General features: G+C 34.6%; 1 protein-coding gene across 1 annotated transcript; it reads left to right on the forward strand.

Moving 5' to 3' along the window:
- Positions 1–11532: 11532 nt before the first annotated feature.
- On the forward strand, positions 11533–16177 carry LOC145791572 (uncharacterized). The gene is made up of 4 exons (XM_082871937.1): positions 11533–11652; positions 11743–11876; positions 11995–12127; positions 15884–16177. The coding sequence occupies exons 1-4, from the start codon at positions 11533–11535 to the stop codon at positions 16175–16177; spliced, it is 681 nt and encodes a 226-aa protein (XP_082728063.1).
- The last annotated feature ends 542 nt before the right edge of the window (positions 16178–16719 follow it).

A 16719-nucleotide genomic window follows, 5' to 3' on the forward strand; every position in this document is an offset into this window, starting at 1 on the left:
AATGGCTGGGTATATGAAAGTGCAGTAGTGAGACTCAAATCATCATCTTCCGTGGATGATTTTAGGGAGGAAATTCGAGGGAGAGGGTTTGGGGAAATCAAAGTAAGACTAGGAGATGGAAGAGATATGGTTCTTTTCTTTCAATCAGTTGCAGTTATGAAGGAACAACTTGTATCAATGAAGGAGTGACTTTATGACTGGTGCGCATCAGTTCTAGAATGGAGACAATGGATGGCTATTGAGCAAGAAAGGTACATTTGGCTTAGTTGCTATGGAGACCCATTGAACTTGTGGAGTAACACTACATTTAGTAGCATTGGAAAGGTTTGGGGACTAGTGATTGGTATGGATGATGATACTAGTAGACTATCTTCTCTCCATTGTGGGAAAGTGAAGATAGCCACAAGATGTATGGAGTCCATTAACCAAATCAATCAACTTAGAGTGCAAAGGTATAATATACCCAGTTAGGGTATGTGAAGAGCAAATCATAGTTTCAAATGTTATGAATGAGTAGTGTGTTTGCAAATCAAATGAACAGAAGACTAGTGACATTTATCCTTCAGAGAAGGTTGAAGAGGATCAGTGTACAGACAAAGGTAGTAGGCAGGAGAAAGATGATGATGATAGGGCAGTCCATGCTGGTGAGGATGTGGCCAAAAGCAGTGATCTGGATGGAGTGGACAAAGTGGCTCCACATGCTAGTGAAAATAGCATAGAGTGGAAGGATAGATTAATGGATGTCTCTGTGGTGGCTAAAACAGAAATGATGAAGGCAGTGTTAAAGGATGAAAGCGCATTGGGGACGAGTTCCAAGTTTATTAATGATGATGGTAGGCATAGGATAGATGGAGAAATCTGCACACCTGGGTTTATCAAAACCTTGAGTGGCTCAGCAGGGAATATGCTTGGGATTCAAATTAAAATGGATCTTGATAAGACCCATTTGAGTTTTGATGGGTCAAACTAAGAAGGTGGGGCTAGCCCATACTGGTAATAATGGGTTATCTTCGTTTAAGGAAAATCCAGGCCAAGTGGTGGGTCTTCTCAACCGTAAGGACCGAAGGATGAGTCAAGATACAATCTCAAACCCAACAAGGAAGGCTATTTTGAAGGAGAAAGGACAGGAGAGCAGAAGAAAACAAATGAAGAAGAAGAAGGGAAAGTTTGTGACTACTAGGAAATTAGGGGAATCATCATTGAATTTGAGAAAGGGAGCTGTTTTCAAGTCAGTTGTAGGTGCCATTTTATTACCAATGACTAGTGGAAGCAACAGAGGAAAGAGAGTGCTATCAGAGGCTGAAGCTTCACTTCAAATTGGCAAAGCTCTTGGTCTTGATTGTGAAGGAAAAGAAGAGGAAGTAATTAGCAAATTGATTGAACTTAAAGCCAAGGACAAAAAGAAAGTAAGGCCAAGGGAGAGAGATGTTATCTAGACTAGCAATCCTAGGTAAGTAAAAGTGTTATAGTGTGTTAATGAAGATGCAATCATGGAATGTCAAGGGGTTAGGAAGACCAGAGAAAAGAAGGAAGATAAAGAAAAACATTGCTGATAGAAAAGTGGACATTATTCTCCTTCAAGAAACTAAGATCTCTGCAATCAATTCTGATTTGGTAAAATCTATGTGGCCTGGGGATCAAATTGAGTTTATGGCCGTCAATGCAGTTGGAAGAGCTGAAGGGTTGTTGTGTATTTGGAAACCTGAGGTGTTTCAATTGAATGCTTGTTGTTGTAATCACAATTTCATCCTACTTTCAGGCACAATGTTCTGTAGCTTGGATTGTGTTATTATTAATGTATATGGTCCTAATAAGGTGGTGACAAGAAAAAAGTTGTGAGATTTTTTTAGTAAGATTGAAGTCCAATTTTCCAGGGCCATGGTGCTTGGGGAGTGATTTTAATGAAATAAAGATTATATCATAAAGAATTGGTGCTCGAGAAGAGATAGAGGGATAAAAGACTTCAATAATATGATTGAACAACTTGAGCTGATAGATATATATATGCCTAAGCTAGGAATGAAGTTTACTTGGTGTAATTCCTAAGACAGGGAAAAATGAAGTAGACTGGACAAATTTCTACTAAATCATGAGTGGGTGCAAAACTTTAATTTCAAACTTTGGGGCCTCTCCACACTATTATCTGATCATAGTCCTATCATCTTAATAGAGGATGATAGGGATTGGAAGCCTGGGCCTTTTAAGTTCCTCAATGCTTGGTTACTTCATCCTAACTTCTTACCTTTTCTGCAACAAAGTTGGACTGGTTTTGTAGTGGAGGGTTGGGTTGGTCATAAGTGTCACATGAAATTTAAAGCCCTGAAGCAAGCTTTAAAACAGTGGAATGTGGAGGTATTTGGGAAGGTGGAAAATAAGCATAAGAGTGTTAAAAAAGAAGCTCAAGCTCTTGATTTTCTAGCTGAGGACAGGCCTTTGCTTCATACAGAATTGATTAGAAGAACGAAAGTGAGGGGTGAAGTTTGGAGGTTAAGTAAAATCTTGGAATAGATATGACTACTGTAACGATCCAGAAATTTTTACCTCCGCTCGAGCAAACTTGAGAGGCTCCTAGCATTTTTTGCAGTCTGTCCGAAATTCTGAGAGTTGCGAATTCCCGTTCGAACGTAGGAGTGGTCGCTTGAGCAGATGGCTTTGTTGGTCTACCCGCTCGAGTGTGGAAAGCGACGCTCGAGCGTGGAAAATGAGATTGCCCTTGACTTTTTATTAGTGTATTTGGAACCTCCCTATGTTATTTTGGGATATTGATTGAAGTGGAAACATAATGGTAAAGTAAGAACCAAGAATTTAATTCGAATAATTTTTCCTACGAACAGCCGTCACTCTTTTGCCCTTTTATTTTTCCACACTTTGAATTTGGATATGAGGCTTGAACCATTGGAAATCTTGTTTTCGGGGCTTCAATTTGGACACAAGAACTACCTAGAACGAAGTCCGAATAAGAGACTTATACCCGTTTGAAGTTTTCAAATCTGTGCTAGAAGCAGGTACGCACGAGTGAGAAAAGCGACGCTCTAGCAGACTGCGCAAGTTCAGCAAGTTTAAAGGCACATTTCTAGATCATTCTTTGCATTTTCCATTTCTTTCCTCTTTCCTCTCACCCTAGGTCCGAAAACCCTAGGTTTTTGACCCCAAATACTCTCCATTCTTCTAAGATTTGGGCAAGATCCCTTACAAGAAAGTGAAGAGGCTTGAAGTTCAACATTTTCAACCGATTGGATTTTAGATTTGCGAAGGATTCTTCTTTGAGCTTTGCTTTCTTGATTGATTCTCGAGGTAAGGGTCCTAGTTCTTCTTCAATTGATAGATTTGTGGTATTTTGATTATATAAACGTAAAATCTATAGTTTTGAGCATATAGAGTTATTTCATGGAATTTGGGGGTTTATGGTTTGAAATGTTGGGGTTCAAGTGTAGGATTAAGCTTGTGGATTATGAACCTTAGGTGTATAATCAAGAGAAAATTTGGAATTAAAAGTAGTGGTGTGAGAAGTTCCAATTTTTCTAGAAATCCTTAATTCTTTCTTGAAAACCCCAAAGTTGATTCATGATGATAATTAATGATTTTGCCCAAATTGAAAGTAGAATCATGAAATTGAGGGGTTGAATTATATATATACAAGTTTAATTGAATTTTTGGAAGTGTTTGAAAATTGTGTAAAAATTATGGATTAAACCTTTATTATGGATATTGTAAATCATGCTATAATATGAAATGAATAATGAATAGTGTTTCTACTGTATCTTTGTTGTGTGATTTGTATAGGTGGACATCCGAGGCCTTATATCGACTTAACCCACTGTGAGTAATAACCTTATAAAGATATGTTCAAACTATTTTTACTTTCAAAAATGTTATTGCTATCAAAATGGATATGTGATTGATTGAATGAATTCTTAAAATAATTTGATAATTGATAGCATGACTTATTGAAATGTTATATCCTTTAATGAATGAAGTTCTATTTTGAAATGATATTATGGCATCCATTGAATATGGGCCCTTGCCTGGGGTAATAGTACCATGGCTATAGGCCCTTGCATGGGGGTAACAATGCCATGGCTATAGGCCCTTGCTTGGGGGTAATAGTACCATGGCTATGAGCCCTTGCCTGGGGATAATAGTACCATGGCTATAGGCCCTTGCCTGGGGGTAGCAATACCATGGCTATAGGCCCTTGCCTGGGGGTAACAATACCATGGCTTTTGGATTTTGACATACGGTTCGTTATTACTTCGTGGATGTACCACATAATTTGACATTGAAAGATCTTAATGATGAAGTTTATGAATTAATGAAAATGCTATCGCATAATGGTTTTTATTATTGCAAGGGATTGATGTGATGGCTAATCGAATTTTTTTGCCTATTGAAATAGATTGTTTCGGAAAATGAAATATATGTTTTGGTAAGGGATTTGGTATGGAAAATGTTTCGTTATAAATTTGATATATTATGGCAAATGCCTCCCTTCGAAAATGATTTAAGAATCGTTTAAAATTGTAAAATAGGTTTTTGTATTATCATTGAACTTCATTTATTTAACCCCTTTATTTTGTTATTACTCGATGGGCTTTAGCTCACTACTTATATGTATATGTAGGTGAGCAAAGTAAGCAACAAGGATAGAGGAAGCCTCGGAGTCTACCAGTGTCAGCCTTTTGAAGAGCTTCCGGAATGGAGCGAGTTAGGCTCGTGTAGAGCCAAGAAAATTAGCCCTTAGCTTTGCCAGAGCTTTGAATCTTGCTGAGTCTTAAATGTATATGTGTGTGAGATATATAAGATTTGTATATAAATTTATTATTGTGTTTAAATGTTTTAATTATTTTAGTCATCATGTATGCACAAGCTCGATGGACATTGTTATTTTTGTTTTGCTTCTGCTTTAGGCCCCGATATAATTTAAATATTTTGAAGTTTTATCTTTGAGGCCAAAGGTAATCTAGGATTATTGGCCGATTACAATGCTAAACCTATAGGGGCGGGTTTGGGTCGTGACAGAGTGGTATCAGAGGACGAGTTAATATCTCACACACGTGTCCATTGAGCATTGGAGTGTCTAGAACACATTTAAGTTTCTTGCACATAGTAAGTAAGTGATGAATTGTGCATTCAGAGAAATGTATGTGTGCTCGTTTAATGAATTTGAGTATTGAATCTAGGAATTAAGTACTATTATGGAATTTTAATGGTTATAAGGAAATCAAAATGTGTTTGATAAGTTAAGTATTGAGGCTAAAGGCTAAGAATTATTGTGGAATTTCTAATGTTATGAGAAAATTTGAAATTTTGACTTAAGCATTGGTGAGTACCAATATGTTGATTTGTGGAAACAAGATGTTATAAGGAATTTTTCACATTATAAGGGAAATGTAATTTTTGATTGGCACATTAATGAATACAAATATATTGATTAGTGGAAATACAATATTAGAAGGAATTAATAAAATCTTCGATGGAAGTTATGAAAGTTACATAGTTGAATGTAAAATTAAACTACGAGGATATTTGGGAAATTGAGGAATTTGATGATTCAATGAGGTATATGGAGCTATGGTAATTGAGAATAAGAAAACTATTAAGTATGTAAGAAATATGTTGATTCAGTGAGGAGTCTAATGTGTGAACCATAGAGTCTCATACCTTTGTTGAATGACCTTGAAAGTCCGGTTGGAATCACATTTGGCCGGCGTAGCTTCAAATCGGAAATTCTCGGTCAACTTCATGGGAATGAATAGGTTGTCGTACCGATATCCTTGTATAATCGTTTGATTCATGGTTGAATTTGTGATGTATGATCTAAGTTAGCCAATATTATCCCAAATGCTATCTATCTTGTCTCGTTACTCTAAGAAAAGATAATAAGAAAAAAGAACGAAATAGAAGTTGAGTCTATGTTGGAGCAATTGGGCAAAATAGAGGAAATGTTAAGAAATATAAAAGAAAGCTAGGCAACAATGCTATGGGAAACTGCAAGATTACAAGAAAAGTAAAGTGTTAAGTAAAATTTGGAGAGGCAAATAATTTTAAGCAAAATATAAGTTCATTCCCCAAATGTTTGATTTGTTGCAAATATTATAATGGGTATATCATTGAATTTTAAGAGCATCCTTCAAGTATAGAGAGATAGAACAACTAACGAAGGATTATTCAATAGTAATAAAATTTTAAGGAGATTTGAAGTCAGCCAGTCAGTTTAAAGATTAGTTTCTAACCCAATTGCTAAGTAAAGAAGTACTTTAAGCATGTGTATAGAATTTTGAGTTGTTATGTCATATATGTTTTGGGATATGTGAATCTTTCCTACCTAATGTTTGGCAAACATAGGGTACATTTACTTGGATTTTGGAACTCCATCCCAAAATGCTAAGATTTTTAGAATATGACTAGGACTTAAATTTATCGTGAAGAAGCTTGTATCTAGTACAACTTAGAAGGGTTAATGTGAAATGTAAAGCAAGAAAATATTTTTGCCGAAGTTATAAATGCATATTTCTTAAGAGCATCTTAGGGCAAAGAATTTGAATTGACTAACTTGCGAAGGATTGAGAAAGACAAAAGTTTGGTTTCAAAATAATTTGATGATAGCTTTGATGCTACTTGACGGTTGAAGTAAGTTATATAGGTGCACAAGAGAATTGGAAAATTTAGAGTTTGTTTGCTTAGGCATTTGAAACCAATGAAGATTGGCCTATTCCATGTTGGAAGGAGAACAATTCTATTTGCTAAGATTGCATTGTCAATGTTGGAAAAGAAGTTCGCTTCTAGTGCTAATCAAAAATTTATTGCTAAAAAAAATAATAAAATAATTTGATGATATATTAAAGGCCACTTGAAGATTAAAATAAATTAATGTGTATATGCACATGAGAATTTGAATGAGTATGGAAATAATGAATCATAGATTGCCTATGCCAGTGTAATACTAGCCAAATAAGGAATCAAAGAATGTGTTCGGCAGTTTTGCAGTAGAATGTCTAGTAAATGCAAAAAGTCTTGAGTTAAAATTCATATTCTTATGTTTGTTTAATTAATTATGGCAAATTTAGAACTCATCTATTTGGGCTTTTGGAACTTAATTTGAGGTTGTTGAAACAATTGGGATGAGAATGCTTCAATTTCCGAAGACCACTATTGAGCACCCTTACTACCTGTGAACAAACATTTTATATGATAATTGATTCAAACCCGTTCTTTTATTTCAACCCATTTGGTTATATATAAGTTGATTATTGGGATTAATGTTACGTAATAAGTGTTTCTTCATTATCCAGAGGATCTATATTATTTGGAAGTGTTATACCATGAATTTGACTGAATGCTTTTGACATGGATTATTGGGATGTAATGTTGAGTATGATAAGTGAATGTTGGCCATATGCCTGAGCGAATTGTCTTTGACTTTTGGAAGTAAATAACTTTTCTTTTGGAACTAATGGAACAAATCCCCACCCTATTTAATTTGTCAATAAGGGTATTGTGGTCAGAGAAATTGTGGATTTAAATTTGTTGTTGAGGTTGTATCACATACCCAACTTGTTCTAAAGACTTCATATGGGATGTCAATGGAGGAATACTTTGACTTATTGAATCTAAGTAAGATCATGAATATCATTTGTGATTAATTCTCGACTATTTGGAGACATGTGGATTATTGGAAATATAAGGACTATTAGAAGATATTTGAATACCTAGATAAAAGTATATGAGTTATGCGACTGATGAGAGTAGTATGTCGTGATTAATATGTTTTGTGGCTAATTCGTAAATTGGGTTAGTTTGTTTTGATGTGACTTGTACCTGATGATATCGATGAATGCTACTTGAAGTTAATTAATGCTTAACTATCTTGGGATTTGCCTTGTTTTGGATAAATAGGGATATGAATGAATAGTGTCTCGAGGGGTACTAGAGGGCATGGAGTCTTACTTGTGCATATATACGTATGTTGTTCATGTGAATTTGTGAAACTGCTCTAATTGAGTTAAAATAATAATAATAATAATAATAATAATAATTGTTTGAATGGGAATTGTTATAAGTGCACTTGTGCCAATGTATATATATATATATTGAATGTTGATATAAGTGTAGGCATTTGTAATGATAGGGAGACTCCCCACTTGCGAGAAGCCATATGTGCGATGTTACCCTTTTTGATGCATTGTAGTTGTTTTTGTTCGTTATTAACACAAGTATGTATGGAAATCATGTTGCAATGTCACCGGATGGGTGGCGGAGGTTATTTGGTGATGGTTGGAATTCACTGGGAAAATGTTGAGATCAATATGGAAAACGAAGATCTATTTTCCTTGTATGTGGCATGGGATGGAACGATAAAATTAAGTGTTAAAGACTGAAATATGTTAACGAATGATTTTTCTCTATTTTACTTTTACGTTCAAGGGGGATAAAGAATTAGATAACGCTGTTAATGGAAATGCAATTGAGAATTGTGGTATTGAATCATGCAATACAATGTGTTATTTGTTTTGCTTGTGTTGACTTGGTGTTGATCGAAAGGTAATCGTGACCTCTTCCTTGTAATTTTTCTCATTTGGGTATCTTCGGAACACTGAGGTATCAAATCAAAAATTGAGAATTTGTTTCGAGTGTGGATCCAGTTTTGAACATTAAAGGGCGTGTTTCCGTTCATGTTTGAGTTTCCTTTTGTTTGGTTTTCTTCATTTCGAGGACAAAATTTCTTAAGGAAGAAAGATTGTGACACTTTGCATTTTGGGTTTGGAATTGAGGTAAGGTGTAATTGGAAGTTGTTAGGTTTGGTGGATATATATATATATGGGTGCTTTCATGCTTTATTTGTTGGACTAGGAGTTGTTAAGAAATTGGTTAGTATAAGGTTGTTGCAATTTTTGTTGGAACAGATGCAATTTTTAAAACGAAATTTCTTAAGGAGGGAAGATTGTAACGATCCAGAAATTTTTACCTTCACTCGAGCGGACTTGAGAGGCTCCCAGCATTTTTGCAGTCTGTCCGAAATTCTGAGAGTTGCGAATTCCCGTTCGAACGTAGGAGTGGTCGCTCGAGTGGACGGCTTTGTTGGTCTGCCTGCTCGAGCGTTGAAAGCGACGCTCGAGCGTGGAAAGTGAGATTGCCCTTGACTTTTTATTAGTGTATTTGGAACCTCCCTATGTTATTTTGGGATATTGATTGAAGTGGCAACATAATGGTAAAGTAAGAGTGAACCAAGAATTTAATTTGGATAATTTTTCCTACGAACAGCCGTCACTCTTTTGCCCTTTTATTTTTCCACACTTTGAATTTGGATGTGAGGCTTGAACCATTGGAAATCTTGTTTTCGGGGCTTCAATTTGGACACAAGAGCGACCTAGAACGAAGTCCGAATGAGAGAGTTACGCCCGTTTGAAGTTTTCAAATCTGTGTTGGAAGCAGGTACGCTCGAGCGGGAAAAGCGACGCTCAAGCAGACTGCGCGAGTTCAGCAAGTTTAAAGGCACATTTCTAGATCATTGTTTGCATTTTCCATTTCTTTCCTCCTTCCTCTCACCCTAGGTCCAAAAACCCTAGGTTTTTTACCCCAAATACTCTCCATCCTTCTAAGATTTGGACAAGATCCCTTACAAGAGAGTGAAGAGGCTTGAAGTTCAACATTTTCAACCGATTGGATTTTGGATTTGCGAAGGATTCTTCTTGGAGCTTTGCTTTCTTGATTAATTCTCCAGGTAAGGGTCCTAGTTCTTCTTCAATAGATAGATTTGTGATATTTTGATTATATAAATGCAAAATCTATGTTTTTGAGCATATAGAGTTATATCATGGAATTTGGGGGTTTAGGGTTTGAAATGTTAGGGTTCAAGTGTAGGATTAAGCTTGTGGATTATGAACCTTAGGTGTATAATCAAGGGAAAATTTGGAATTAAAAGTAGTGGTGTGAGAAGTTCCAATTTTTCTAGAAAACGTTAATTTTTTCTTGAAAACCCTAAAGTTAATTCATGATGATAATTAATGATTTTACCCAAATTGAAAGTAGAATCATGAAATTGAGGGGTTGAATTATATATATACAAGTTTAATTGAATTTTTGGAAGTGTTTGAAAATTATATAAAAATTATGGATTAAACCATTATTATGGATATTGTAAATCATGCTATAATATGAAATGAATATTGAATAGTGCTTCTACTGTATCTTTGTTGTGTGATTTGTATAGGTGGACGTCCGAGGCCTTATATCGACTTAACCCACTGTGAGTAATAACCTTATAAAGATATGTTCAAACTATTTTTACTTTTGAAAATGTTATTGCTATCAAAATAGATATGTGATTGATTGAATGAATTCTTAAAATGATTCGATAATTGACATCATGGCTTGCTGAAATGTTATGTCCTTTAATGAATGAAGTTCTGTTTTGAAACAATATTGTGGCATCCATTGAATATAGGCCCTTGCTTGGGGGTAATAGTACCATGGCTATAGGCTCTTGCTTGGGGGTAACAATACCATGGCTATAGGCCCTTGCCTGGGGATAATAGTACCACGGCTATAGGCCCTTGCCTGGGAGTAATTGTACCATGGCTATAGGCCCTTGCCTGGGGGTAGCAACACCATGGCTATAGGCCCTTGCCTGGGGGTAATAGTACCAAGGTTAGGCCCTTGCTTGGGGGTAACAATACCATAGCTATAGGCCCTTGCCTGGAGGTAACAATACCATGGCTTTTGGATTGTGACATATGGTTCGTTATTACTTCATGGATGTACCACATAATTTGACATTGAAAGATCTTAATGATGAAGTTTATAAATTAATGAAAATGCTATCGCATAATGGTTTTTAATATTGCAAGGGATTGATGTGATGGCTAATTGAATTGTTTTGCCTATTGAAATAGATTGTTTCGGAAAATGAAATATATGTTTTGGTAAGGGATTTGGTATGGAAAATGTTTCGTTATAAATTTGATATATTATGGCAAATGCCTCCATTCGAAAATGATTTAAGAATCGTTTCAAAATTGTAAAATAGGTTTTTGTATTATCATTGAACTCCATTCATTTAACCTCTTTATTTTGTTATTACTCGCTGGGCTTTAGCTCACTATTTATATGTATATGTCGGTGAGCAAACTAAGCAACAAGGATAGAGGAAGCCTCGGAGTCTACCAGTGTCAGCCTTTTGAAGAGCTTCCGGAATAGGGCGAGTTAGGCTTGTGCAGAGCCAAGAAAATTATCCCTTAGCTTTGTCAGAGCTTTGAATCTTGCTGAGTCTTAAATGTATATGTGTGTGAGATATATAAGATTTGTATATAAATTTATTATTGTGTTTAAATGTTTTAATTATTTTAGTCATCATGTATGCACAAGCTCAATGGACATTGTTATTTTTGTTTTGCTTCCGCTTTAGGCCCCAATATAATTTAAATATTTTGAAGTTTTATCTTTGAGGCCGAAGGTAATCTAGGATAACTGGCAGGTTACAACGCTAAACTTATAGGGGCGGGTTTAGGTCGTGACAGACTATAGAAATCCAGAATGAATTGGGCACTTAAAGGGGATGGAAATACAAGGTATTTTCATATTATGGCTTGTAGCAAGAATAGTAGGAACTCTCTGTGCTCCATTGCTGTGAACGGCTCAATGACTGAGGAGCCTGTGAAAATAAAAGCTGGGGTGAAGGCTCACTCTTTACAGCATTTCTCTGAGTCTTGAAAGCACAAACCTAAATTATCTGGTCATTTCAAGAACATTGGAGGACCTCATGTTGTGGAACAATTGGAGGTAGAGTTTACTGAGGAGGAAATTAGTAATTTAATCAAGAACTGTAAAGGTAATAAAGCACCTGGGCCTGATGGATTCAACATGGCTTTTTTGGATGAGTAATTCCTTCATTGCTTTAATTCCTAAAATTGATAGCCCCTCTTGTTTGGATGAGTATAGGCCAATTAGTCTAGTTGGTTCCTTGTATAAAATTGTAGCAAAGGTGTTATCAAACAGGATGAAACAGGTGATGCCCAAGATTATTAGTGAGGTTCACTCAGCTTTTCTAGGTGGTTGGAATATTCTGGATGGGATTCTAATAGCTAATGAAATTGTTGATGGGTGGAAAAGATCCAATAAGAAAGGTTTGGTACTTAAATTGGATTTTGAAAAGGCCTATGACTCAATTAATTGGGAGTTTCTTTTTAGAATAATGCTATATGCACCAAATTATGTACTAACTAGTGCACCAATTGATGATGTGGCATAATTTAAGAGATTTTTGGTATTTGTAATGTAATTAATGAGTGGGATCAATAATAATGCTATAACTAGTGTTGGTACACTAGTTAGTACACTAATTGGTGCATGTGGCACCACTGTTCTTTTTAACATGTTATCAAAGTCTAGCTTTGGATCTAGATAGATGCGTTGGATGAAAGCTTGTGTATCATCTGCTAAGATCTCTATTTTGGTTAATGGGTCACTAACATCTTAATTTTGCCCACAAAGGGGCCTTAAACAAGGAGATCCATTGTCACCAATTTTATTCAATATTGTAGCAGAGGGACTTAATATATTGCTGAGCAGGGCCAAGGAATTAAACTTAATTAATAGGGCAAAGGTGGTGTCAAATGGCCTTAGAGTAACTCAGAGGATCTAAGCTCTGGACTGATATAATTAATGTAATTTAATGTAGTTCTGTTTAATCCAAACTTGCACAATTTCTATATTCATAATTCTCAGATTGCTTTGGGGGATGGGAGAAGAGCACACTTTCGGCTGGACAAGTGGACTGGTAATGTCTGTTTTAAGGAGGAATTCCCTAGACTTTTCTCTCTATCTAATGACAAGCATGGGGTCGTAATGGTGTTTTTTTAGAGAAGGGGTGCAACTGATGATTGGAACCTAGAGTTCAGAAGAAATCTACTGGCCTGGGAGGAGGAGGAAGTCCATAGATTAGTATGTTTGCTTAGGAGTACACCAACTCTTTGTATTGATAAACCAGATGAATTGAAATGGGCTACATATTCATTTGGACTATTTAGTGTAGCATCAGTTTATAAATGTAGTGAATCACTTCTTGGTCCTGTTCTGGAAATGGTAGGCTCTATGTGGAATAATTTTGCTCCTCTCAAAGTGCAATTTTTTGGGTGGTTGTCATGGCTTGGTAAGGTTAAAACTTCTTGTTTCCTCCATAGAATTGGAATACTTGATGGAAGTGTTAATATTGACTGTGTTTTCTGTCGTAATGAAGTTGAAACTGTGAAGCATATTCTTCTTTTATGTCCTTTTATTTAGAGGTTGTGGTCAAACATCGTAAGATGGTGGGGTTTTTAGCGGGTCTTGCCAGGTTCTGTAGATGGGCTATTGTAGTGGTTGTATGGTTGTAGAATGAAAAAATTCGAGAAGAAAATCTGGATGATCCTCTATTTGGCAACTCTTTGGTCTACATAGAGGCATAGAAATGAGTGTGTTTTCAATGGATCTCAACCAGACTTTGAAGCTTTATGTGAAATTGTGAAAGTTAGAGTAACTTTGTGGGTCAAGGCCTCGCCATTACCTGTGGAGGTTTCTGTGAATGATCTGGTTTACAATTTGCAGCTGGTCAAGTTTTATCTCAGGAATGGTGGTTGAGTGTGTATCTGTTTTGAGTGTTTATCTGTTTTGCATCAGGAATGATGTGTATGATTTGTTATCTGTTTTTGTGAATGATCTGGTTTACAAAACAAATTGAGCTATGCTGCCCTGTTCCATCAATATTGGTCCTGTTTTGCATCAGGAATGGTGATTGAGCTAGTGTGTTCTACCATTGTGATATGCTCATCATTTCTTTGTTGTCTTTCTTGGTTGTTGCTTCTTTTTGAAAGTGCTTAGCATATGATAAGATGGGCTTTTTGGTGCCAACATAATTGGGATGATCTAGCTCATAGTGCTACTTTGTGCACCCTCTTCTCTTTATTGATGTTTTTGATGTATTTGTGTGTACATCTTGTACCTTTTATTGTCATCAATAAAGTTTTTTTCTTTTTTTTTTTTTTGCCAATCAAAATAAAATTATAGAACGCAATGGTTATATTACATATTTTGTGGTATAGTGCATATGTATACCAATTTCTAAGAGTGCACACAATAGCAGTTCCTATAAATTTTATATTCTTTGGCCATCTAATAGTAAGGGTTTTTTTTTTTTTTTTTCATTTGCTCACATTTTTTTTTATGCTCCAATAACATAAAAAGCACCACCCTTCACCAAAATAGAACAAATAAACAGTACAAAATCAACCATGTAAAAAGTTTAAAATATAAAATTTGAGAAATGCTAGGCCTACAATTTAAGTCTTATAATTCATTCACAATGATGTGGTAAAGAACCTTACATGGTTAAATTTTGAACAAATAAAAAATTGATACATAATATATCATATCATTTTAGATTAAATTACAATAAAATTTTAAAGGATCTCAAATATTTTCCTTGATATAAATTATATATATATTATATTACTTCTTTTTACATAGGAGTGGCGTCACTGTAACCTGTAGGCCTCACTCACATATAAGGGATATGATTTATTATACGGTCATGTTTGTGTGGACAGACTAAATTAGATTAGATTAGCATATCTAAAGGCTATTAGTATTAAGATTATCAATCTCTCTAAATTATGTATCATGTCTCACGTTTGGATTGGGGTGAAATTATGAGAAAAGATTGGCAAAATCCGATCAATTTTATAATTTAATTAATTAGTTTGAATTTTTCTTAATCCTCTATTTTGTATCCCACTCCCCTATACCAACTCAAGTATAAGTTTTTTATAATAGAATTAATATATATATATATATATATCATTTATACTCACTTACGATAATGACCTTTCCTCAACTTTCCTTTTCCTTTCATTTTTTAATTTTCCTGAGGGGTAAGATGCGGACAAAAAAAACACTACCTTTCACATAGAAAATAACTAATGACAACAACAACCACCATTGAAAATAATTAAGAACAAATTGAAAGGGCAATTTATCAGTTTTCCCAATAACTTCCTTAGAAACTAGATACCTCCTTACCTAAACATGAATTATCTCTTGTATGTACACATAATTCAATCATAAAAACAATTACAGTTTGTCTGAATATGTAATCTAGTTTTGTACATTTAATTTAATTTAAATTTTTTTTTTGTTAATATTAATACTCTCTAATGAAAGACTAAATTATATCACATTCCAATACTTTAACCAGTCCTATGTATGGAAGAAGTGGATGATAAAGAATGATTTTTTACCATGCAAAATAATTAATAAAAAGTCAGTTTGTTGTGTGTGAACCCACCATCAATTTGTCTCATATGATAAGAACATATTATTATTAGACTACCAAACCCATGTTTCACGTGGAAACTCTTTTTCTTTTTCTTTTTGTATATTTTCATTTTTTAAACTTCAAAATGTTGTAATTTTAGTTTTACATTTTTTTTTTTAAATAAAATTTATAGTATTATTTTTATTTTTTTCAAGATTTTTCAAACAATATCAATATTGAATATTAAATTGTGAAAAAAAAAAATTTTTAAAAAATCATTTTTTTTGAAACTTGACATAACTAGTTAGATCTGTTTCTACTTCTATTTATTTTCTTTGAAGATTTTTTAGGTCAAATAGTAAGAAATTTTCAAAAACTGTTTAGGGGGGAGTTATACATACCTATTCATCATTAATTCCATAATTTTTGAAGACAGATGAGTTTGGACCCCTTTTTTTCCAAATTTCAACACGATTTTCTTGTTTGATTTTTATTTCTCAATTTTTATTTTATTTTATTTTATTTTATTTATGAAATTTGGTGCAAGTGTAAGTGTAACATATGCCAAGTGAAAGTACAACTTGTGTGTAAACCTAGATTGCACTTGCTAGAGCATATGTCACATTTGCACTTATACCAAACAAATTTTGCACTAGCGAGGATAAGAGATTTTGGGATCGCAACAAAGAGGGGCTAATAGGTTTGTGGGTGGCTAGTTTTTGGATGAAGGGGTTGTTGGGAAGGAAGGACATGGTTGTTGATGGCGAGAGAGCAACAAAGGGTGGTAGGGAATGTGACAGTGATAGTAGGAATGGCGAGGAACAGTTGGTCATGGTGGGAAAAGCTATGACAATGGCCGCTAGCGACGATGGCACTAACAAGAGGGCATAGGGTGACCATGGATGTTGCGGTTTTGGCACTAGACAATGGGTGGAGTCTTGCAGAGTGAATGAAGAAAGAGGTGGAAAGGAAGAGATATGGGGTAATTTTCTCCAAATAAATTCTTCAATCAAAAGATTCCACCTTATTGCAGTTACTTTCAAAATTTTATACTTTTGTAATTTTAAAAAACATCCCATTACTTTGCAAATATCCTTTGTTCTCCATTTTATCGTAATTTTACCTTGTCCTTTTCACTTATCCCCACTTTTTCTAACCCAACCAAACATTAAAACTATTTCCTTTTTTATAACATGAATTTTCATTAAAAAATATATAAATATTATTTCAAACTTAGTAATAAGTGCCTCTTACAGTCCTAATTAAAAAAAAAAATACTACTATTAACTTTCGGTAAAATTACACTCACCTTCAATAAGATTTAAAAAAAAAAAAAAAAAAAAAACACCAGTAGACTTACAATTTTATCATAATTATACTGACTTCCCTTTTAATAGAGTTAAAAAAAATTAAAACTAACGCAAATAATATGA

This window comes from Camellia sinensis, chromosome 5 (genome assembly GCF_055761805.1).
Source record: "Camellia sinensis isolate YWXY chromosome 5, ASM5576180v1, whole genome shotgun sequence".
NCBI classification, from domain to species: domain Eukaryota; kingdom Viridiplantae; phylum Streptophyta; class Magnoliopsida; order Ericales; family Theaceae; genus Camellia; species Camellia sinensis.